Here is a 23,472-nt window from a genome sequence, read left to right on the forward strand (position 1 = left end):
GGAGGGCGCTACTGTCAGAGTCCTAATGGTCGCTGGCAGACACGTGCAAGCTGTGTATCTAATGTCGGCAGCCATGTCAAATCCTCACTTTGAGAATAAATAAACTGGAGTAAGGTCATACCTGAACTAGCTCACCGTACTTAGCCTCGTGGAGTTATTTGATACTTAAAGGGTGGCTAAAGTAAATGTTGGTCCCTTAGAGGACATGACCGGGGAATTAGTAATGGGGAACATGGAGATGGCAGAAACTCTGAACAAATATTTTGTATCAGTCTTTACGGTAGAGGACACTAACAATATTCCAATAGTGGATAGTCTAGGGGCTATAGGGGGGGGAGGAACTTAACACAATCACAATCACTAAGGAGGTGGTACTCAGTAAGATAATGGGACTAAAGGCAGATAAATCCCCTGGACCGGATGGCTTGCATCCTAGGGTCTTAAGAGAAGTAGCGGCAGGGATTGTGGATGCAATGTTTGTAATTTACCAAAATTCCCTGGATTCTGGGAAGGTCCCAGCAGATTGGAAAACTGCAAATGTAACGCCCCTATTTAAAAAAGGAGGCAGACAAAAAGCAGGAAACTATAGACCAGTTAGCCTAACATCTGTGGTTGGGAAAATGTTGGAGTCCATTATTAAAGAAGCAGTAGCAGGACATTTGGAAAAGCAAAATTCGGTCAGGCAGAGTCAGCATGAATTTATGAAGGGGAAGTCATGTTTGACAAATTTGCTGGAGTTTTTTGAGGATGTAACGAACAGGGTGGATAAAGGGGAACCAGTGGATGTGGTGTATTTGGACTTCCAGAAGGCATTTGACAAGGTGCCACATAAAAGGTTCATGGGATTGGAGGTAATATATTAGCATGGATAGAGGATTGGCTAACCAACAGAAAACAGAGAGTTGGGATAAATGGTTCATTCTCTGGTTGACAACAGTAACTAGTGGGGTGCCGCAGGGATCAGTGCTGGTACCCTAACTATTTACAATCTATATAAATGACTTGGAAGAAGGGACTGAGTGTAACATAGCCAATTTTGTTGACATTACAAAGATGGGAGGAAAAGCAATGTGTGAGGAGGACACAAAAAATCTGCAAAAGGACATAGACAGGCTAAGTGAGTGGGCAAAAATTTGGCAGATGAAGTAAAATGTTGGAAAGTGTGAGATCATGCAATTTGGCAGAAAAAATCAAAGAGCAAGTTATTATTTAAAAGGAGAAAGATTGCAAAGTGCCGCAGTACAGCAGGACCTGGGGGTACTTGTGCATGAAACACAAAAGGATAGTATGCAGGTACAGCAAGTGATCAGGAAGGCCAATGGTATCTTGGGCTTTATTGCAAATGGGATGGAGTATAAAAGCAGGGAAGTCTTGCCTCAGCTATATAAGGTATTGGTGAGGCCACAGCTGGAATACTGCGTGCAGTTTTGGTTTCCATATTTACGAAATGATATACTTGCTTTGGAGGCAGTTCAGAGAAGGTTCACTAGGTTGATTCCGGGGATGAGGGTGTTGACCTATGAGGAAAGGTTGAGTCGGTTGGGCCTCTACTCATTGGAATTCAGAAGAATGAGAGGTGATCTTATCGAAACGTATAAGATTATGAGGGGGCTTGACAAGGTGGATGCAGAGAGGGTGTTTCCACTGATGGGGGAGACTAGAACTAGAGGGCATGACCTTAGAATAAGGGGCCGCCCATTTAAAACTGAGATGAGGAGAAATTTCTTCTCTCAGAGGGTTGTTAATCTGTGGAATTCACTGCCTCATAGAGCTGTGGAAGCTGGTCATTGAATAAATTTAAGACAGAAAGAGACAGTTTCTTAAACGATAAGGGGATAAAGGGTTATGGGGAGCGGGCGGGGAAGTGGAGCTGAGTCCATGATCAGATCAGCCATGATCTTATTAAATGGCGGAGCAGGCTCGAGGGGCCGTATGGCCTACTCCTATTTCTTATGCTCTTATGTTCTTATGTTAACAATTACATCCATAACATTTGGCGACATAGCAACGCATGCAAAATGAGCACCATTGGAATTCTGGAGAGATTCGTGGAGGGAGAGGACTGGTCGGATTTTATCGATCGCCTGGACCAGTACTTCGTGGCTAACAAAATGGAGAAAGCTACTGTCGCAGTTAGGCACAGGGCGGTTTTCCTCACTGTTTGCGGTCTGAAAATCTATGGCCTCATAAAGAATCTCCTCTCGCCTGCACGTCCAACGGACAAGTTCTATGAGGAATTGTGTGCTCTGGTACGTGACCATCTCAAATCAAAAGAGGGCATCAAAATCTCACGCTATTGATTCACGCTGTTGTTCTGAGGGCCAGGATGTGTCGGAATTCGTTGCCTACCTAAGACATCTTGCTGGGCCATGTAAGTTCGAAGACACGTTGGGAGACATGCTGCGAGATTTCTTCATAATAGGAATCAACCACGAGGTGATCTTCCGGAAGTTATTGGCTGCGGAGATGCTGGATTTCAGAAAGGTCATCGCGATTGCCCAGGCATGCATGACAACAGAGTATAATTTAAGGCAGATATCATCGAAGAGTAGGAGCTCCACGGCAAATACTATAAACAAGATTGTATCATCGTATGCCAGAGCTGCTTATGGCAGTTCTACTCGACTGTGTATGTGAAACCTGTAACTGTTCAAAGTCCGCCAACGGGTACGAATCCGATTTCACCCTGTTGGCGTTGTGGGGGCAATCATCGGCATCTTCAGTGTCATTTTAAACAGTACATCTGTAAAGGCTGTTCAAAAGTGGGGCACCTTCAGCGAATGTGTCCACAACTGAGCAAGCGTGCTGCGACTCACCACATGGATGATGACGACCAGTCCAGCGCGGACCTGGATATGCAACCTGAAATATCCGAGGAGGAAGTGTATGGACTGTATTCGTTCCTGACAAAGAGCCAACCGATAATGGTTAATGTGAAACTAAATGGCGTGCTGGTATCGATGGAATTCGACACAGGTGCGAGTCAGTCAATAATGAGCCAAAGGACATTCAACAAGCTGTGGGACACTAAGGCTGTGAAGCCTAAGCTGAGTCCAGTCAATGCCAAGTTGCGTACTCACACCAAAGAACTCATACCGGTGATTGGCAGTGCATTAGTCAAGGTGTCGTATGATGGTGTGGTTCATGATCTACCGTTATGGATTGTTCCAGGCACTGGTCCAACGCTGTTCGGCAGGAATTGGCTCGAAAAAATGAAATGGAATTGGAAGGATATCAAAGCGTTGTCATCGGTGGATGACACTTCGTGTGCTCAAGTGCTGAGCAAGTTTCCCTCGCTGTTTGAACTGCGCATCGGGAACCAAGGTGCAGATTCACCTGGACTCGGGTGCAAGACCTGTCCATCACAAAGCTCGGGCTGTTCCGTACATGATGAGGGAGAAGGTCGAAATTGAGCTGGACAGACTCCAACGTGAAGGGATCATATCACCGGTCGAATTTAACGAATGGGCCAGTCCCATTGTTCCTGTGTTGAAGAGTGATGGCACTGTCAGGATTTGCGGAGACTACAAGGTTACAATGAACCAATTTTCGAAAGAGGATCAGTACCCGTTACCGAAGGCTGATGACCTGATTGCAATGCTAGCCAGTGGGAAGTTGTTCACTAAACTGGATCTCACGTCGGCTTATATAACACAGAAGCTCGTCAACAAGTCGAAGAAATTTACGTACATCAACACTCATAAAGGACTGTTTATCTACAACAGGTGTCCTTTTGGAACTCGTTCGGCTGCAGCCATATTTCCGAGCAACATGAGAATCTATTGAAGTCTGTCCCTGGAACCATCGTGTTTCAAGATGACATTCTGATCACAGGTTGTGACACTGCCGAACACCTGAGCAACCTTGAAGAGGTTCTACATCGTCTGGGCAAATTAGGACTCAGGCTGAAATGTTCGAAGTGCATCTTCATGGCACCGGAAGTCGAATTTCTGGGGAGGAAGATTGTTGCTGATGGCATCAGGCCTGAGGACTCGAAAACCAAGGCCATCAAAAATGCACCCAGGCCTCAGAATGTGACGGAGGTGCGTTCGTTCCTTGGTCTACTCAACTACTTCGGTAATTTCTTACCTAGATTGAGCACCTTATTAGAGCCACTGCACATGCTGCTCAGAAAAGGTAACAACTGGGTTTGGGGTGTGTCTCAAGATTGAGCTTTCGAGAAAGCTACAAATCCGCTTTGCTCTAACAAGTTTCTGGTACATTATGATCCATGTAAGCATCTAGTATTGGCCTGTGATGCTTCATCATATGGGATTGGCTGTGTGCTCCAACAAGCTAATGAGTCGGGTAAACTACAACCTGTTGCGTAGGCTTCGAAAAGTTTGTCAAAGGCGGAAAGAGCCTACAGCATGGTAGAAAAAGAAACTTTAGCCTGTGTGTATGGGGTAAAAAGGATGCATCAGTACCTGTTTGGTCTTCGTTTTGAACTCGAAACGGATCACAAGCCATTTCATTTCATTGATTTCGTAAAATAAAGGTATCAATACCAATGTATCGTCCCGCATCCAGAGGTGGGCGCTGACATTATCTGCCTATGATTATTCATTCGCCATAGACCTGGCACTGAGAATTGTGCCGATGCACTGAGCCGTCTGCCTTTGCCTACACCAGAGGCGGAGATGCCACAACCTGCAGATCTACTGTTAGTTATGGAAGCTTTTGAGAGTGAAGGAACCCCTGTCACTGCTCAACAAGTTAGGACCTGGACCAGTCAGGACCCAGTTTTATCGGTTATAAAACGTTGTGTCCTTAGTAGTGATTGGTCTGCTATATCTATGGAAATGTGTGATGAGACCAAGCTTTACAACTGTCGCAAAGACGAACTATCCATTCAGTCAGATTGTTTACCGTGGGGTAATCGTGCTGTTATGCCTAAGAAAGGCAGAGAGAAATTTGTGCGTGATCTACACAGCACTCATCCCGGTATTGTCATGATGAAAGCCATCGACAGGTCTCACGTATGGTGGCCTGGAATTGATTCTGATCTGGAATCATGTGTGCATCAGTGTAACACTTGCATGCAGCTTAGTAAAGCACCAGCGGAACGTCCGCTGAGTCTGTGGCCGTGGTCATCCAAACCATGGTTAAGAATCCACATCGACTTTGCGGGTCCTTTCCTGGGAAAGATGTTTTTTGTTGCGGTGGATGCACATTCCAAGTGGATAGAGTGTATAATCATGTCATCCAGTACATCCACTGCTACCATTGAGAGCCTTCGTGTCATGTTTGCCTGACATCGTTATGAGTGACAGCGGACCTTGCTTCACAAGTCTGGAGTTTCAAGAGTTCATGAAACTCAATGGTATTAAACATGTGAGGTCAGCACCATTCAAACCTGCTTCTAATGGTCAAGCAGAGCGTGCAGTCCAAACAATGAAGCAAAGTATGAAACGTGTAACTCAGGGTTCACTGCAGACTCGCTTTTCATGCATATTGCTTAGTTACAGGACAAGACCCCACACGCTTACCGGGGTCTCCCCTGCTGAACTATTGATGAAGAGAGGTCTCAAGACCAAGCTCTCTCTCGTGCATCCTGACTTGAACGATCGTTGTGAAAACAGATGTCAAAATCAGCAGTGGCATCATGATTGTGCTGCTGTGTCACGTGACATCTCTGTTAATGATCATGTGTACGTGCCAAATTATGGTCAAGGTCCCAAGTGGGTTGCCGGTACTGTTGTGGCCAAGGAGGGTATGTTGTCATGCTCAAAAATGGGCAAACATGCAGGAAACATGTAGATCAGATAAATCTGCGGCACACGGATGAACTGGAACAAGTTGAGGAAGATACGATCCGTGACCAACCAACCTATATTCATTCATCAGAGGACTCCGCCATCATCAATGACTCTGGACTTTCAATCTCTGACATGGTCATTGCCACTGCCATCAGATCGGCTACCCAGACCCGAGTCATAACAGACTCAGGACGCTTGCCCAGAACTGGAATTGAACTGAGACAATCAATTCGTGTGCAGAAAGTCCCACCGTCTCAACTCGTAAAAGGACTGATACTAAGATCTTGAAGGGGGATGTTGTCATGTATGTATGCTTGGGATTACTAACCATCAGGAGGCGCCCCTGTCAGAGGTCATTGGACTGTACGCATGTGTGTGCGGGCCACGTATATAAAGCAAACCACCATGTAATGTCGGCACTTTGGGCCCGAATAAAGTTGAGCCAGGTTTGCACCTGAGTGAGTTTATAGTATTCAGTCTATCAAGTTATTACATACATAACAGTTAGTAATGGTGACCATGAAACTACCGGATTGTCATAAAAACCATCTGGTTGACTAATCTCCTTCAAGGAAGTAAATCTGCTGCCCTTACCCGGTCTGGGCTATGTGACTCTTAACTGCCCTCTGAAATGGCCAAGCAGGCCATTTAATTATAACAAACTACTACAAAGACTGCAGCACTTCAAGAAAGCAGCTCACCACCACCTTCTCGAGGGCAATTAGGGATGGGCAATAAATGCTGGCTATGAACGAATAATAAAAAAAAAGGTTCTACACTTTTACTGTAGATCAGGGAGCATCTATGCAGAACTTTCTCTTGAGAGATTAAGTTGATGTAATGTCATGATACATCATGCATGATCTGTGGAAAAGGTGTGCTCGATGGTTCTTGACCTATTGGCTGGAGGAGGAATTCATAGAATGCATAGGGGATTGTTTCTTAGAACAGTATGTTACAGAACCTACAAGGGAGCAAGCTATCTTAGATCTGGTCCTGTGTAATGAGACAGGAATAATAAACGATCTGCTAGTAAAAGATCCTCTCGGAATGAGTGATCACAGTATGGTTGAATTTGTAATACAGATTGAGGGTGAGGAAGTAGTGTCTCAAACGAGCGTACCATGCTTAAACAAAGGGGACGACAGTGGGATGAGGGCAGAGTTAGCTAAAGTAGACTGGGAACACAGACTAAACTGTGGCACAATTGAGGAACAGTGGAGGACTTTTAAGGAGCTCTTTCATAGTGCTCAACAAAAATATATTCCCATGAAAAAGAAGGGCGGTAAGAGAAGGGATAACCAGCCATGGATAACCAAGGAAATAAAGGAGAGTATCAAATTAAAATCCAATGCGTATAAGGTGGCCAAGGTTAGTGGGAAACTAAAAGATTGGGAAAATGTTAAACAACAGCAAAGAATGATTAAGAAAGCAATAAAGAAAGGAAAGATAGATTACGAAAGTAAACTTGCGCAAAACAAAAACAGAGAGTAAAAGCTTTTACCGATATATAAAACAGAAGAGAGTGACTAAAGTAAATGTTGGTCCCTTAGAAGATGAGAAGGGGGATTTAATAATGGGAAATGTGGAAATGGCTGAGACCTTAAACAATTATTTTGCTTCTGTCTTCACAGTGGAAGACACAAAAACCATGCCAAAAATTGCTGGTCACGGGAATGTGGGAAGGGAGGACCTTGAGACAATCACTATCACTAGGGAGGTAGTGCTGGACAGGCTAATGGGACTCAAGGTAGACAAGTCCCCTGGTCCTGATGAAATGCATCCCAGGGTATTAAAAGAGATGGTGGAAGTTATAGCAGATGCATTCGTTATAATCTACCAAAATTCTCTGGACTCTGGGGAGGTACCAGCGGATTGGAAAGCAGCTAATGTAATGCCTCTGTGTAAAAAAGGGAGCAGACAAAAGGCAGGTAACTATAGGCCGGTTAGTTTAACATCTGTAGTGGGGAAAATGCTTGAAGCTATCATTAAGGAAGAAATAGCGGGACATCTAGATAGGAATAGTGCAATCAAGCAGACGCAACATGGATTCATGAAGGGGAAATCATGTTTAACTAATTTATTGGAATTCTTTGAGGATATAACGAGCATGGTGGATAGAGGTGTACCGATGGATGTGGTGTATTTAGATTTCCAAAAGGCATTCGATAAGGCGCCACACAAAAGGTTGCTGCAGAAGATAAAGGTACGCGGAGTCAGAGGAAATGTATTAGCATGGATAGAGAATTGTCTGGCTAACAGAAAGCAGAGTCGGGATAAATGGGTCCTTTTCGGGTTGGAAATCAGTGGTTAGTGGGATCGGTGCTGGGACCACAACTGTTTACAATATACATAAATGACCTGGAAGAGGGGACAGAGTGTAGTGTAACAAAATTTGCAGATGACACAAAGATTAGTGGGAAAGCGGGTTGTGTAGAGGACACAGAGAGGCTGCAAAGAGATTTAGATAGGTTAAGCAAATGGGCTAAGGTTTGGCAGATGGAATACAATGTCGGAAAATGTGAGGTCATCCACCTTGGGAAAAAAAACAGTAAAAGGGAATATTATTTCAATGGGGAGAAATTACAACATGCTGCGGTGCAGAGGGACCTGAGATCCTTGTGCATGAATCCTAAAAAGTTAGTTTGCAGGTGCAACAGGTAATCAGGAAGGCGAATGGAATGTTGGCCTTCATTGTGAGAGGGATGGAGTACAAAAGCAGGGAGGTCCTGCTGCAACTGTACAGGGTATTGGTGAGGCCGCACCTGGAGTACTGCGTACAGTTTTGGTCACCTTACTTAAGGAAGGATATACTAGCCTTGGAAGGGGTACAGAGACGATTCACTCAGCTGATTCCGGAGATGAGGGGGTTACCTTATGATGATAGATTGAGTAGACTGGGTCTTTACTCGTTGGAGTTCAGAAGGATGAGGGGTGATCTTATAGAAACATTTAAAATAATGAAAGGGATAGACAAGATAGAGGCAGAGAGGTTGTTTCCACTGGTCGGGGAGACTAGAACTAGGGGGCACAGCCTCAAATTACGGGGGAGCCAATTTAAAACCGAGTTGAGAAGGAATTTCTTCTCCCAGAGGGTTGTGAATCTGTGGAATTCTCTGCCCAAGGAAGCAGTTGAGGCTAGCTCATTGAATGTATTCAAATCACAGATAGATAGATTTTTAACCAATAAGGGAATTAAGGGTTATGGGGAGCAGGCGGGTAAGTGGAGCTGAGTCCACGGCCAGATCAGCCATGATCTTTTTGAATGGCGGAGCAGGCTCGAGGGGCTAGATGGCCTACTCCTGTTCCTAATTCTTATGTTCTTATGCTCTTATGAAAATGTATAATAGATGTTTTTATTTGCACTATACTGCAATTTCCATTTAAATGGAATGTGCCAACTGTGATATCTGTAAATTATAAATGGATACAGTTCAATAAGAATTTTATTAAATGGAAAAAAGAATCCCTACTTAAGAAAAGCCATATTTATAAATAACTTCCCAGCAAAGAACTCAGTGCGATTTGGAGAACATCTGCCGCATCAAATGGTTGGCAAAAGAGTTCAGGAATGAACATCCCTGCAGGTAGATCGTGTACTCTACATCTTTACAAGACACTTACTAGTTCATGGGTATCCTGCATCAGTGGGAGAAATGTAGCCTCCAGTATGGTCATCTGATCTTTGGTCAAGTCTTGCCACAGGCCAATCAACTGGACTATCAGCTTGGTGCCACTCTTCAGCCTGGTAAAGGCTTGGTACAGGTTAGCCTGATTCTCCTCTGCAGCATCCGCTAGAGCTGTAAGCTGAAACAAACGCAACAGAATTCTATCACATTTACTTTAATAATAAACTTTTAAAATATATGCTACATAGGGGTCCTATTAACAAAATTGGCAACGTTACGTGGAAAAGGGGAAAGAAAATGTTATTTTATTGATGCCAACTAAAAGTATGCATGACATTATATCATACTGGTTGTAAAAAGCTCTTTGAATGAGGAAGAATTTTAAATTTATACAGATATCCATGTTATAACTGAAAAGCTGCTGATCTGGATCATTTCAATAGTTCTCTCACAGAATGCTCTGGCCAATTTCCTGAACTGTGTTAGTGAGAAATCCCCTTCATAGCACTGAACGCTACTCATCACCTGGCTAGTTCCTGTTTCTATCTCCCTGCTTGGTTTTTGATGTGACCATGGACAGCGGAGGAGCCGGCCTGCAGCCTACACTTGGAATCAGATTATTTTAATATGCCCCACAAAGGCTGTTGTTTCAGGGAAAGATGTCACCGATACAGTGTTGTCACCTGGATCCGGCACATTACGGCTCAACATTGAATTTTCGAACAATTTCTTTTTTGTTTGCTTTTAGCATTACAAACACCAGAAAAGGTCCCATTGAATGGAACAAAGAAGGGTACGGGAGAGCAGTCATTATGGAATTTGACCAGTAGCCCAGAAGCCATGAGGCTCAAATCGCAACATAGCAAAAGTTATGAAACTGAATCCAATACTCGACAAACGAGTGTGAAAGCTGCTGTTTAATTATGAAAACCCAATTGGTTCAGTAATGCCCTTCGGGTAAGGGAAGGGCCGGGAATCTACTACCCCTACACAGTCTGGCCTACATATGACTCCAGCCCCAGATTCTGAATGCCTTGCCAATGTTGCTCATATTCCAAAGACAGATTATCTGCAGAACATATGTAGATGTTTCACATTAAAAACTACCCACGTGTAGTTTGGAGTTAAACTTCTTACTGTGTAGTAAACCTGCCTTGTGCGCTGAACCCTTTTTACCACAATAGAAGTCACAGCCATGTAGATGATTGGGAATTTGATCACATCTGGTGCTAGAACTTTACTGGAACAGGGTTGTTAGCATATGGGACAAACTGCCAAGTAGCACCAGAAAATGAGAGAACTGTCTATCAGTGTTCAAAGAAGAAATTACGGATTCTGGAGTTAGCAAGAAGCAGTGGTTTACAAGTGTGGTAACAAAGGAGGAATGGAATGAAAATCATCGGGACACCTGCTGCATGACCACCCAAAGAATTATATAAATAGGCTGAATGGTCTTTGGTGGTTTCTGGATTCTTACAATATGGGTAGATGTACAATGCAACTTAAAAAATCGATTGGATAAACTTGATTTGATCTGAATGGGATCCCCAGTGCAAATAAGTGGATTAAAGTTTCAGGAAGAACAGATAATCTACATAAAATATTATATCTAAGCACTGAAATCCATCCAGTATCACAATCATAATCAATCGACCGGTCTTAACTCTGTACAAATGGTATAACCAAAATCTTAAATATTGATTTACTAAATTTTGTATATTTTGAAACAGATATTGACCATTAATATTTAAAACACAATCAGGCAGCAACTGGTTTGTTGGTCAATGTGACATTTGTGGCATTTTGTACAAAAAGCCAAGCTACAAAAGTAACAAAGAATAAGGAGACAACAAACCCCAACATAAAGTTAAAAAGGACAGTTAAAGCAGAAGTGGCTTAAGTCGAACATTGAACATTGTTCAATAGTTAATGGTTCTTTAAATCAAAACTACACAATATTTTACTCGCGGTTATATGAATGACACAAAAATGTTGATGAAGCAATAAAGTCAAAAATGAGATTGGGTCGCTGGGGAGAAACTTTTTCTAAGCTGAGAATTTACCGACTGGGGTAACAGGATCTGATTGGAGCTTAAGAATGTCCACTAGTGGAAAATCAGTAACTTGGGTAAATTGTGGAAACTTGAAATGCTAAACCAGGAACCTGCAGCAAGTCTGAGAATCAATCCTTGGATTCTGTGCTTCAATAAGGCTCATAGCTAGCCGAGCTGATCTACAATGACTAGTGTAACCAGGTAGGATTCCTTGTAACTAGTGTAACCAGGTAGGATTCCTTGTACTGTACGCCATGGGGCAAACCAGTTCTCACTGACATGCTAAAACCATTTGATTATGACGACTAGAAGCTCTAAGTAGTTTCAAAACATGTCAGAGAAACACATGTCTCATGGCAAAAATGTAGCCACAACTTCCTCACATTTCTCAACAGGCTTATTAAACTCACACATTGAGCCCACCTCAGAAGGATCTGAGATAGTTCAGAACTATTGATAAGCCAGCAGGAATTTACAACCTGCATAACATTATTGAAAATACACAATAACAGGTAGGGGAAGTTGAAGGGCCCAATACAACCTCCCTATTTAGATAACAAGCCAACATCAGTTGAGCTTTTCTCTTGTTTTTTTTAGTATCTCCTGATCTCATTACCACCGTGTAAATCCCTTTGACTCGCCCATTGTTCCGTATGTACTTTATAGCCTAAACTTCTGTACCAAAAATATTAGTAGGGTCAAACTGAGTGCAAAGTCCCCTGGAATCGTTGAGTACATTGTCTGTGAGACCTGTATTGTTCTCCAGGATTAAGAATCAGTTACAGAGTCACTGAAGGAAGCTTCCAGCCATTTTAACTGCCTGCCTAACTATTTATTCCTTGTGATCTGTTTGTGAAAAAGGCTAGCTTTAGTTGAAATTAAGTGAAATGTATCTGTAAATCTTGGCATTAAATTGATTAAACTGTAGTACTATCAAATTAAATCAAATGCAGGTAGGAAACTTGCAACACCTCCATTAGATATCAGATGATAGGAAAATTATACCCTCCTGTTTCAGGACTTAGGCACAACTCCAACTTTGTGTCATTGTCAGTGGCAATGCTGACTGGTGCCAGGTTAGCATACACAGATCAAAGTCACAATGGCAGAGGTCAAAATTTGTATGCAAAAGATCTCGAATGCTTTGAAAAATTATTCAAAGTACGCCAGCAGAATTAGACCCCTGTGAGAAAGCAGCTCGTAACAGAGATGGGAAAGAGAATCCTAATCCTCAGCCAAATGTTTCTTGCTCCAACACTTCTTTCTGTTCTTCAGAGCAGTTCGACAATTATAAATAACACTTTACAAAGCCTTCCTTAACATGGCTTACTAATAGACATTATTTTGTCCTTTGATAATCAGACGATGAAGGCAGCAGGTATATGGTATGTGATCATTTCACTATCCCTCCAGGGAATACACCCATCATACTACACAGATAAATAACAGAGGGCATCTTAGTGGCAATGGAAGGTTAGCATTCCCGATTATGGAAGATACAAATCACAAGTGTTGTGACTGATTTGTGTATCAGTAAAATGACTCTTGTGACTCATTGTTCCGTTTCGTTGACTGTTAGGGTCACCATTAACTTCACTTCTCCAGCCCTTTCCCCACAATCATCAGCATTCACTCTTTAGCCAAATAAAATGTTAAAACACAGAAAATGATCCCAGAAAGAAATAAAATATTGGAGCTTATCATAATTCTTTGCATTACATTTTTGTGGCAGCAAGTTCTACATTCTAATCACTCCCTGGTAACACAATAAGGAGGTGACCCTAGAAATAGTGGATGCATTGGTGATCATTTTCCAACCGTCTATCAACTCTGGATCAGTTCCTATGGACTGGAGGTTAGCTAATGTAACACCACTTTTTAAAAAAGGAGGGAGAGAGAATACGGGAAATTATAGACCGGTTAGCCTGACATCAGTAATGGGGAAAATGTTGGAATCAATCATTAAAGATGAAATAGCAGCGCATTTGGAAAGCAGTGACAGGATCGGTCCAAGTCAGCATGGATTTGTGAAAGGGAAATCATGCTTGACAAATCTTCTGGAATTTTTTGAGGATGTAACTAGTAGAGTGGACAAGGGAGAACCAGTGGATGTGGTGTATTTGAACTTTCAAAAGGCTTTTGACAAGGTTCCACACAAGAGATTGGTGTGCAAAATCAAAGCACATGGTATTAGGGGTAATGTACTGGCGTGGATAGAGAATTGCTTGGCAGACAGGAAGCAGAGAGTCGGGATAAATAGGTCCTTTTCGGAATGGGAGGCAGTGACTAGTGGAGTGCCGCAAGGCTCAGTGCTGGGACCCCAGCTCTTTACAATATACATTAATGATTTGGATGAAGGAATTGAGTGTAATATCTCCAAGTTTGCAGATGACACTAAACTGGGTGGCGGTGTGAGCTGTGAGGAGGATGCTAAGAGGCTGCAGGGTGATTTGGACAGGTTAGGTGAGTGGGCAAATGCATGGCAGATGCAGTAAAATGTGGATAAATGTGAGGTTATCCACTTTGGTAGCAAAAACACGAAGGTAGAATATTGTCTGAATGGTGGCAGATTAGGAAAAGGGGAGGTGCAACGAGACCTGGGTGGCATGGTTCATCAGTCACTGAAAGTTGGCATGCAGGTACAGCAGGCGGTGAAGAAGGCAAATGGCATGTTAGCCTTCATAGCTAGGGGACTTGAGTATAGGAGCAAGGAGGTCTTACTGCAATTGTACAGAGCCTTGGTGAGGCCTCACCTGGAATATTGTGTTCAGTTTTGGTCTCCTAATCTGAGGAAGGACGTTCTTGCTATTCCAGGGAGGGCTGAACTGACACATGAGGAGAGACTGGATCAACTGGGCCTTTATACACTGGAGTTTAGAAGGATGAGAGGGGATCTCATAGAAACGTATAAGATTCTGACGGGATGGGACAGGTTAGATACGGGAAGAATGTTCCCGATGTTGGGGAAGTCCAGAACCAGGGGACTTAGTCTTAGGATAAGGGGTAGGCCATTTTAGGACTGAGATGAGGAGAAACTTCTTCACTCAGAGAGTTGTTAACCTGTGGAATTCCCTGCCGCAGAGAGTCGTTGATGCCAGTTCATTGGATATATTCAAGAGGGAGTTAGATATGGCCCTTATGGCTAAAGTGATCAAGGGGTATTGAGGGAAAGCGGGAAAGTGGTATTGAGGTGATCAGCCATGATCATATTGAATGGTGGTGCAGGCTCGAAGGACCGAATGGCCTACTCCTGCACCTATTTTCTATGTTTCTCTGTTTCTATTTCTCCTGAATTCCCTATTGGATTTATTAGTAACTATCTTATATTTATCGTTCTGATCTAGCCCGCAAGTTGAAACATCTTCTCAATGTCTACCCTATCAAACCCTGACATAATTTTAAAGACCTCTATCAGGTCACCCCTCATAAATGAGAGTATTGAGAATATGGAACTCGCTACTACATGGAGTAGTTGAGGCGAATAGCATCGATACATTTTGTGGAAACTAGATACGTACAGGAGGGAGAAAGGAATAGAAGGGTGAGATGAAGTAAGGTGGGAGGAGGCTCGTGTGGAGCATTATCACTGGCATAGACCAGTTAGATCGAATGGCCTGTTTTTGTGCTGTAAAATTCTATGTAGCTCTATGTAATATGTAAATGCTTATTTTTGCAAACTGAAAAAGGCTCAAAGATAAGCTCTTAATCAAAGTATTAAATAATTTGTTATAAAGCAGTTTATAATAAACTTAATGATACAGTGTTAAGGTTTTCAATTTATCAAATACAGAATTTAAATACTATTTCAATTTTCCATGTCTCAAACTATACACCAATCTGAATGGTTTCTAATCCTGGCTTTGTCACAGAAATCTTTGGGCTGCCAGTGGCAACAGCCTAGTAATGTTGGCTATAAATGACAACGGACCACCTAAAAGTGTTGGCCCGACATTGGTTTTGCTTCACGTCAGTAGCAGTATAACTGTGCCAATGCACAACTCTCCTTATTAAAAAGAAAACCCGTGTTCACCAATATTTAAATACTATCATCTGGTCAACAGAAAACTCATTGCAATTGGAAATCAGAGAGTAGTGTTCCATACATGTTTTTGCGTATACATACATACAAAACTGTGCCAATCCACACTTTCCTTAGCATTGCCAATATGAATTATACATTTAGCTTTCTCCTACATCACTGCACAAATGATCTCCTGACTGCATTAGCTCCTCAGTGTCAGCATACATTGAAGTTAACATGCACACACTTTCCATTTTCCACTGGACACAGACAACTGTGTTGACAAAGTTTCTGAAACAGCATTTTCATTGGAGATTTTGCTGGAAAGGGATAAAATGTTCATGAAATCTTAACTATGTTGATTTAAACAGATATGTAAAAAAAATGAAACAAATGCCTCTATACAATTGGATTTGGATTTGGAACAAATCCTTTGTAAACCAAAGGATACTCACAGCCCATCCATCAAACTTGGAATAAATTATCCTATGTTCAATTTGGGTTTGGAGAGAGGATTCATACAGGACTCCTCCAAAGGCCAATGTGAGTGGGTAGAGAATTGTTCACATTGTGGTATTATAAGTCAGGCACTCAAAAACGTTGGGTTTATTTTGTGGCCATTAAAAATATTTTGAGCATTGTCCCAAGAGGGACAACCAATTGATGAAACATCTCTTACTTCAGTAATTTTCTCCCTTGTTTGCATTGCTTGACTTTGCCTGCTGGGGCTAAACTGAAGAGCAGCATGCTTACATTTTGGATCGAAATCCACAGTTTGGAAACTAATTAGTTTCTATAAATTTTTGATGCAAAGTAACTCTAAATTTTTATATGTAAGTTTTTTCCTATTTTTGCATGACAGAGGGCTGAAGATACATTTAAAATGGATTAGAATTTGAGCAATGTTCAGAACTTAGGACTGTTTTTTAATTTCTGTTATTGACAGAACAATTATGTTCGACTTTTTGGTTTTGATGAAGAAAAGCTACTTGGACTCCCAAAGGGCATCAACCAATTAGTTTTCTTTGATCAAACATATCTGTTTTCTTTTAAAAACTCCGGGATAATAATAAGAAAATGTAAATAAAAAGTATGTGCTTTGCCAACGTCTTAAAGCAATGCTTGTGAATTGAAAATGAAAAGGATTCCGAAACTGAATAAACTATGGCTGACGTGCTTCAAAATTTTGACTACTATTGCCAAATTAGCTCTCTGAATGTTGTTTTAACTTACAGATTAAGTAACTTAAAGCCAGAAATAAACTATTGCTCCTAAAAGCAACCAGATATGTACTTTAAGTCCACAATATTATAAAACTGTTATATTTATTTAGGGCCTCTGATGTGAAGAAATGTCTTAAAGCACTTCACAAATTGGATACCAAACCAGGAAAGGAGAGGTACTGGGTACTGGGGGAGGGGGTCGTGGGGGGGGGGGGGGGGGGGGGAGGGGCTTGGGACTGAAAAGCTAGACCAAGAGATTGGGTGTTAAAAAGGCTTTTAAAGGTGAAGAGAGAGGTAGAGAGGTTGGGAGTTTTGAAGTGTAGGAGGGATATGGCTGAAGTTTCTGCTTCCAATGGTAGGATATAGGGTGGGGAGGGTACACAGAAGTCAGGGGGCAGAGGAACATAGTATTTGCGAGGGGATATAAGGTTGGAGGAGATGGCAAAGATAGGACTGGACAATTTAAATTTGAATTTAATATGTTTGGGGAAGGGAGGCCAGTGTGTGTCACCAATGTTCCCTCTAAATTTTTTTTTGTGGGCAATATCTTTAAATTTGCTGTGCGCAGTATCTTAATTGCAACAGCTTGTGAGTGGCCTGCACGGTACCTTCCCAATTGCTGCACGTCTGTGCATGCATGCAACTGAGAAGGAACATTGTGCATTACACTGTGCTGATGACTTTAGTGATCTAGCCATCAGTACTGCCAAATCCCTCTCCTGCATTATGTCTTGCACAGTTATACCATTTAGCTTGCATTCCTCTCTGCACAGTGAGGATCCAGCTGATGGGCAAAAGGGACTTTGTATGGTGTACGTGAGGCAGAGTTTTGGGCAATTACATATGGTTCTGGACCTGTGTCTGCTTTTGAACCATTCAGTAGGCCACCCATATACCTCTGTCTGTGATATCATATAATTACTGGGGCCATCGCCAGACCGTTTAACATCCGTAAGACAAAGGTCCTCCACCAGCCTGTCCTCGCCGCACAGCACTGCCCCCCCGTCATCAAGATCCACGATGCGGCCCTGGACAAGGTGGACCACTTCCCATATCTCGGGAGCCTCCTATTAACAAGAGCAGGCATTGACGATGAGATTCAACACCGCCTCCAGTGCGCCTGTGCAGCCTTCGGCCGCCTGAGGAAAAGAGTGTTTGAAGACCAGGCCCTCAAAACTGCCACCAAGCTCATGGTCGACAGGGCTCTAGTAATACCCGTCTCCTGATTGCTCAGAAACATGGACCATGTACAGTAGACACCTTGTCGCTGGAGAAATACCACCAACGATGTCTCCGCAAGATCCTACAAATCCCCTGGGAGGACAGACGCACCAACATTAGCATCCTCGACCAGGCCAACGTCCCCAGCATTGAAGCACTGACCACACTTGATCAGCTCCGCTGGGCATGCCAGACAAGAGACTCCCAAAGCAAGCAGTCTACTCGGAACTCCTTCACGGCAAACAAGCCAAAGGTGGACAGCGGAAACATCAAAGCCTCCCTGATAAAGTGCAATATCCCCCAATGACACCTGGGAGTCCCTGGCCAAAGACCGCCCTTAGTGGAGGAAGTGCATCCGGGAGGGCGCTGAGCACCTTGATTCTCATCGCCGAGAGCCTGCAGAAACCAAGCGCAGGCAGCGGAAAGAGCATGTGGCAAACCAGTCCCACCCACACCTTCCCTCAACGACTATCTGTCCCACCTGTGACAGAGACTGTACAACCACCTAAGAAGTCACGTTAAAAGTAGAAGCAAGTCTTCCTCGCTTCCGAGGGACTGCCGATGATGGATGATGATGACTTATTGGGCCCAAGTTTCGGCCTCAGTTGCTCCTGATTCTTTGGAGCAACTGGTGTAGAACGGAGTATCTTAGAAATTCAAATTCTCGGCATTTAGTTTGCTCCAGTTCTAGTCAGTTAGAACAGTTTCACTTTGGAACAGAATTTTTTTTTCAAGTGGGGGTGTGTCCGGCCACTTACGCCTGTTTTCAAAGTTTCGGCAGTGAAAACTTACTCCAAACTAACTTAGAATGGAATAAGTGAAGATTTTTGTACGCTCGAAAAAACCTTGCCTACACTTTAGAAAATCAGGCGTAGGTTACAAATCAGGCGTAGGGAATGGGAGGGGTTTAAAGGGAAGTTTACAAACATTAAACACTTCAGTTTTACAAATAAAGAGCCATCATCAATAATAAATGATAAAAACATCAATAAATCAACCAATAAATCAATCAAAAAAAATTAATAAGAAATATATATTTTTTTAAATCAATAAATAAAGCATTTTCTACTTACCGACTGCAGCACCGGGAGCCCTCCAACAGCATGCTGGGATGCGCCCCCCCCCCCCCTCCCCCAGTGTGTCTCTGTCAGTGTCTCTCACTCTCTGACTGTCAGTGTCTGTGTTTCTGACAGCGAGGGGAGGGGGAGGAGGGGGGGTAGAGGGAGAGAGGGGGGGGCAGGGAGAGGGGAGGGGAGGGAGGGAGGCAGAGGGGGAGAGAAGGGGGAGGGAAGGAGGAGAAAAGGGGGAGGGAAGGGGGAGAAAAGCGGGAGGGAAGGGGAGAAAAGGGGGAGGGAAGGGGGAGAAAAGGGGGAGGGAAGGGGGAGAAAAGGGGGAGGGAAGGGGAGAAGGGAGGGAGGGGGAAGGGGGAGGGTAGGGGAGGGAAGGGGCGAAGGGGAGGGAAGGGGAGAAGGGGGAGGGAAGGTGGAGGAGAAGGGGAAGGGGGGAGGAGAAGGGGAAGAGGGGGAGGAGAAGGGGGAGGGGGAGAAGGGGGAGGGAAGGGGGGGTGGGGGAGGAGAAGGGGAAGAGGGGAGGCGAAGGGGGAGGGGGGAGAAGGGGGAAGGAAGGGGGGAGGGGAAGGGGAAGGAGAAGGGGAAGAGGGGGGAGGAGAAGGGGGAGGAGAAGCGGAAGGGGGGGAAGGGGAAGGGGAGGAGAAGGGGAAGTGGGGGGGAAGGGGAAGGTTTGAAGGGGAGGGAGGAAGGGGGGAAGGGGGAGAAGGGGAAGGGGGGAGGAGAAGGGGAAGGGGGGAGGGGAAGGGGAAGAGGGGAAGGAGAAGGGGAGGAGAAGGGGAAGGGGGGAAGGGGAAGGGAGGAAGGGGAAGGGGGGTAAGGGGAGGAGAAGGGGAAGTGGGGGGGAAGGGAAAGGGGGGAAGGGGAAGGGGAGGGGGAAGGGGGGAGAAGGGGAAGGGGGGAGGAGAAGGGGAAGAGGGGAGAGGGGAAGGAGAAGGGGGGAGGGGAAGGAGAAGGGGGGAAAGGAGAGGGGGAAAGAAGGTGAAGGGGGAAGGAGAAGGGTGGGGAAAGAAAGGGGGAAGGCGAAGGAGGGGGGAAGGAGAAGGGGGAAAGGAGAAGGGGAAAGGAGAAGGGGGGAAGGAGAAGGGGGAAAGGAGAAGGGGGAAAGGAGGGGGGAAAAGGAGAGGGGGGAAGGAGAGGGGGGGGAAAGCAGAGGGAGGGGGGAAGGAGGGGGGAGGAGAAGGGGAATAAAGGAGAGGGGGAAGGGAGTTGGGAGGGAGAGGGGGGGAAGGAAAAGGGGAAGGAGAAGGGGGGAAGGAGAAGGGGGGAGGAGAGGGGGGAGAGAGGGGGAAAGGAGAGGGGGGAAGGGGGGAAAGGAGAAGGGGGAAGGAGAAGGGGAGAAAGGAGAAGGGGGGAAGGAGGGGGGGGGGAAGGAGAGGGGGAAGGAGGGGGGGGAGGAGAGGGGGAAGGAGACGGGCGGAAGGAGAGGAGGGGGGGAGAAGGAGAGGGGGAGGGAAGGAGGCGGGGGGGAAGGAGAAGGGGGAGGGAGGCTGAACCGGCGAGGCCCGGCCAGGCCCAAGACTTCGGGCAGGGCCCGTCCCCAGCACCAGATTTACAGATAGGTGGCGTTGGGTCGGGTCGGGTCTGGGGTCGGGAGCGCGGGTCGCGTCGGGCGGAGCGCGGGTCGGGTCGGGGGGCGGAGGGAAGTCGGGTAGGGTCAGGACGGGTCCGGGGGGGATGCTGGTCGGGAGCACGGGTCAGGTCGGGGGGGGGCGGACTGGAGGAGGGAGGTCAGGTTGGTTCGGGTAGCGGGGGGAGGGAGGGAAGGAGTGCGGGTCGGGTCGGGTCGGTTCAGTTCGGTTCGGGTCGGGGGGGGGGTGGCGGGGGGCAGAGGGAGGTCAGGTCGGATCTGGTCGTGTGGGGGGAAGGGAGGTCAGGTTGTGTCGGGTCGGGTCTGGTCCGGGTGGACTCGGGAGCGCGGGTCGGGTTGGGTCCGGTCCGGGTGGGCTCGGGAGCGCGGGTCGGGTCGGGGGGGGGGGGTGTGGTGTGAGGGTGGTCGGTTCGGGTTGAGGGAGGGAGTGAGGGAGAGGGAGGTCAGGTCGGGTGGGGGGGCGGGGGGGGGGTCGGGTCGGGTCGGGGGGGAAGCGGGTGTTGAGTCGGGTCGGGAGGAAGCAGGAGCTGGCCGTGGGAGGAGCCTTATTCACGGAGCCCCAATGAGGCCATTCGGCCAGGGCTAGGGGCTGCGTGCTTCGGGCCCCTCCCACACAGTTTTGGGCGTCTGGAGCTACTGCACATGCGCGCCCACTGTAGCGCGCATGTGCAGAGGTCCCGGCACTGTTTTCAGCGCAGGGGCCTAGCTCCGCCCCCTACAGCTTGTGCTGCACCGCGCCGAGGGCCAGAGGACCAGCAGGAAGCCAGAGAATCTGTAAGTTTTTTTTAGGCACACTTTGTGGCGCGAAAAACGGGCGTCCAGGTCGGGGCTGCGCCGTTCTAGGCGCGGCCCAAAACTTGGGCCCAATGACTCGAAGTTTGCAGATGATACCAAACTGAAAGGGCCTGCAAACAACCAGGATAGGCTGATTAAATAGAGGTCGTGGATAGATTGGGCAGCTGGGCTGTCAAGTGACGGGTGGCATTAAATGATGCCAAATTTCAGAGATTTGGAAAGGACAATAAACAGTAGCAATGTAAGCTAAATGGTACAACTGTGCAGGTCATGATGCAGGAGAGGGATTTGGGGGTACTGATGGCCAGATCACGTGTCAGTGGTACAGGGGGCCATATATCCAGGGGAATAGAGTATAAATCTCTGAGTTTATAGATATCTCACCGGGAGTACAGTGTACAATTCCGATCACCATATTATGAGAAAGGCATCCAGACCTTGGAGAGGGCACAACAAAGAGCAACTACATTAACAGCTGGGATTAGGCACCTAAGTTACAAGACTAGGCTCGAGAAGCTGGGAATGTTTACAAGGTAAACATAAATATATTGAACAAAGTCATAGCAATAACATGAGAACTAAGCCTCCAACTTAATATAAGTGAAGGTGGAAAGACAATTTAGATTTAACTATATGTAGAGAATGGTGAATATATGAAATGGACTGCTAGGGGCTGCAGTGGTTGCTGATTGCATCATGTTGGATTGCAGAAAGTTGGATAAGTATCTGGTTTTAGTAGAAAGGCAGGGTTCTGTCTGGCCCTGTACATTTCTATATTGCTGTGCAATAACATGAGTATTTCAACTGTTACATTGTCTACAGCTCTGTATAATTGGAACTGCAGAGACAGCATGTTAAACAAAGCTGGTTGGTTAGAGGTAGACTGGTGTGGACTTAAGACAATATTCAAATTGAGGTACGGAAGCAAAAACAAAAGCTTCAGCAAACATGAGGTGAAGTGGTCAAATATAGCACAAAAATGGTGATTCTATGATCACAACTGTTGGGCAAAGATTACATTTTACAAGCATCAGTTTAAGGCAGTGCCTCACTTCCACACAGAGACATAGAACAGATCTTAGTATTTACCTGTGTGTACGTGTTCACCAGCTTACACAAATGCAAATTGTAAAAGGAGTGGAAAAGTAAGACATTGTTCAAATCGCAATATATAATCAAGAAACATTACACCAATATATTCATAACTTTTAAGTTTCAGTTTGCCATTTTCTGAAGCAACAGTCAAACAAAATAGTAACCAAGCTAAATTAATCTTATAAAAAGTACCAATGTTTGTGTGATTGCAGTGATGGGATAGACTCAATGGGCTCAAGTTTCGGACCCCTGCTAGAACAGCGCACATTGGAGAGGCCCACCTAATTTGTGGGACAGAAATTGTGCCGAATACTTACCTCGCGATTCTCGGATATATGTCGGGCTGTTTCCAGCTCGGCGCGACGCAGCAGGAGCTGCTGGGGGCGGACCTACAGCCCTGCACCAAAAAGAGTGTCGGCAGCTGCGCGCGTGCGCAGTGGAGGCTACACGCATGCGCAGTGGCTCTTGGCCCTCCCAGCGCGTCCTGTCTCCGGGCGACGACCCTATCTCTGGTCGAAGGGACATCGCCCCTGTCCCGGGCCGAGTGGCCTGACTGCCCTTACCTCTTCGGTGGCAGGGTCTGTCCGACCAGCATCTCCTCGGGGGCGGGCCCCACCCGAACTCCTCTTCGGCGGCGGGGCCCGCCCGACCGGCATCTCCTCGGGGTTGGGTCCCGCCAGAGCAGCTCTTCAGCAGGCTGTTGGAGGGCTCCCGGTGCTGCAGTAGGTGAGCAGAAACTTGTAATTTTTTTATTTATTGATTGATTTTTTTTAAAACATTTTTTGATTGATTGATTTATTGGTTGATTTAATGATTTATTTATCATTTATTATTGGTGATGGCTCTTTATTAGTGAAAGTGAAGTGTTTAATGCTTTGTAAAATCCCCTAACTTCCCTCTAACTTCCCTCCCCCCCCACCCCCAATCTCTCGCTACCTGCGCCTAATTTATACAGTGTAGGCAAGGTTTTTTTGAGCGTACAAAAATCGACACTTACTCCGTTCTAAGTTAGTTTGG

At 45.5% G+C, this 23,472-nt stretch overlaps 1 protein-coding gene across 3 annotated transcripts in view; it reads right to left on the minus strand.

The window, feature by feature from the left end:
• The window catches only part of bbs9 (Bardet-Biedl syndrome 9), an 852,590-nt gene that overhangs the window by 489,458 nt on the left and 339,660 nt on the right, over nt 1-23,472 (minus strand). For all 3 annotated transcript variants that reach the window (XM_070889198.1, XM_070889191.1, XM_070889207.1), the window contains exon 19: nt 9,384-9,566. In XM_070889198.1, the coding sequence (XP_070745299.1) occupies nt 9,384-9,566 (183 nt within the window). The remainder of the gene's footprint in view (nt 1-9,383; nt 9,567-23,472) is intronic.

Source organism: Pristiophorus japonicus, chromosome 1 (genome assembly GCF_044704955.1).
Source record: "Pristiophorus japonicus isolate sPriJap1 chromosome 1, sPriJap1.hap1, whole genome shotgun sequence".
Classification (NCBI taxonomy): domain Eukaryota; kingdom Metazoa; phylum Chordata; class Chondrichthyes; family Pristiophoridae; genus Pristiophorus; species Pristiophorus japonicus.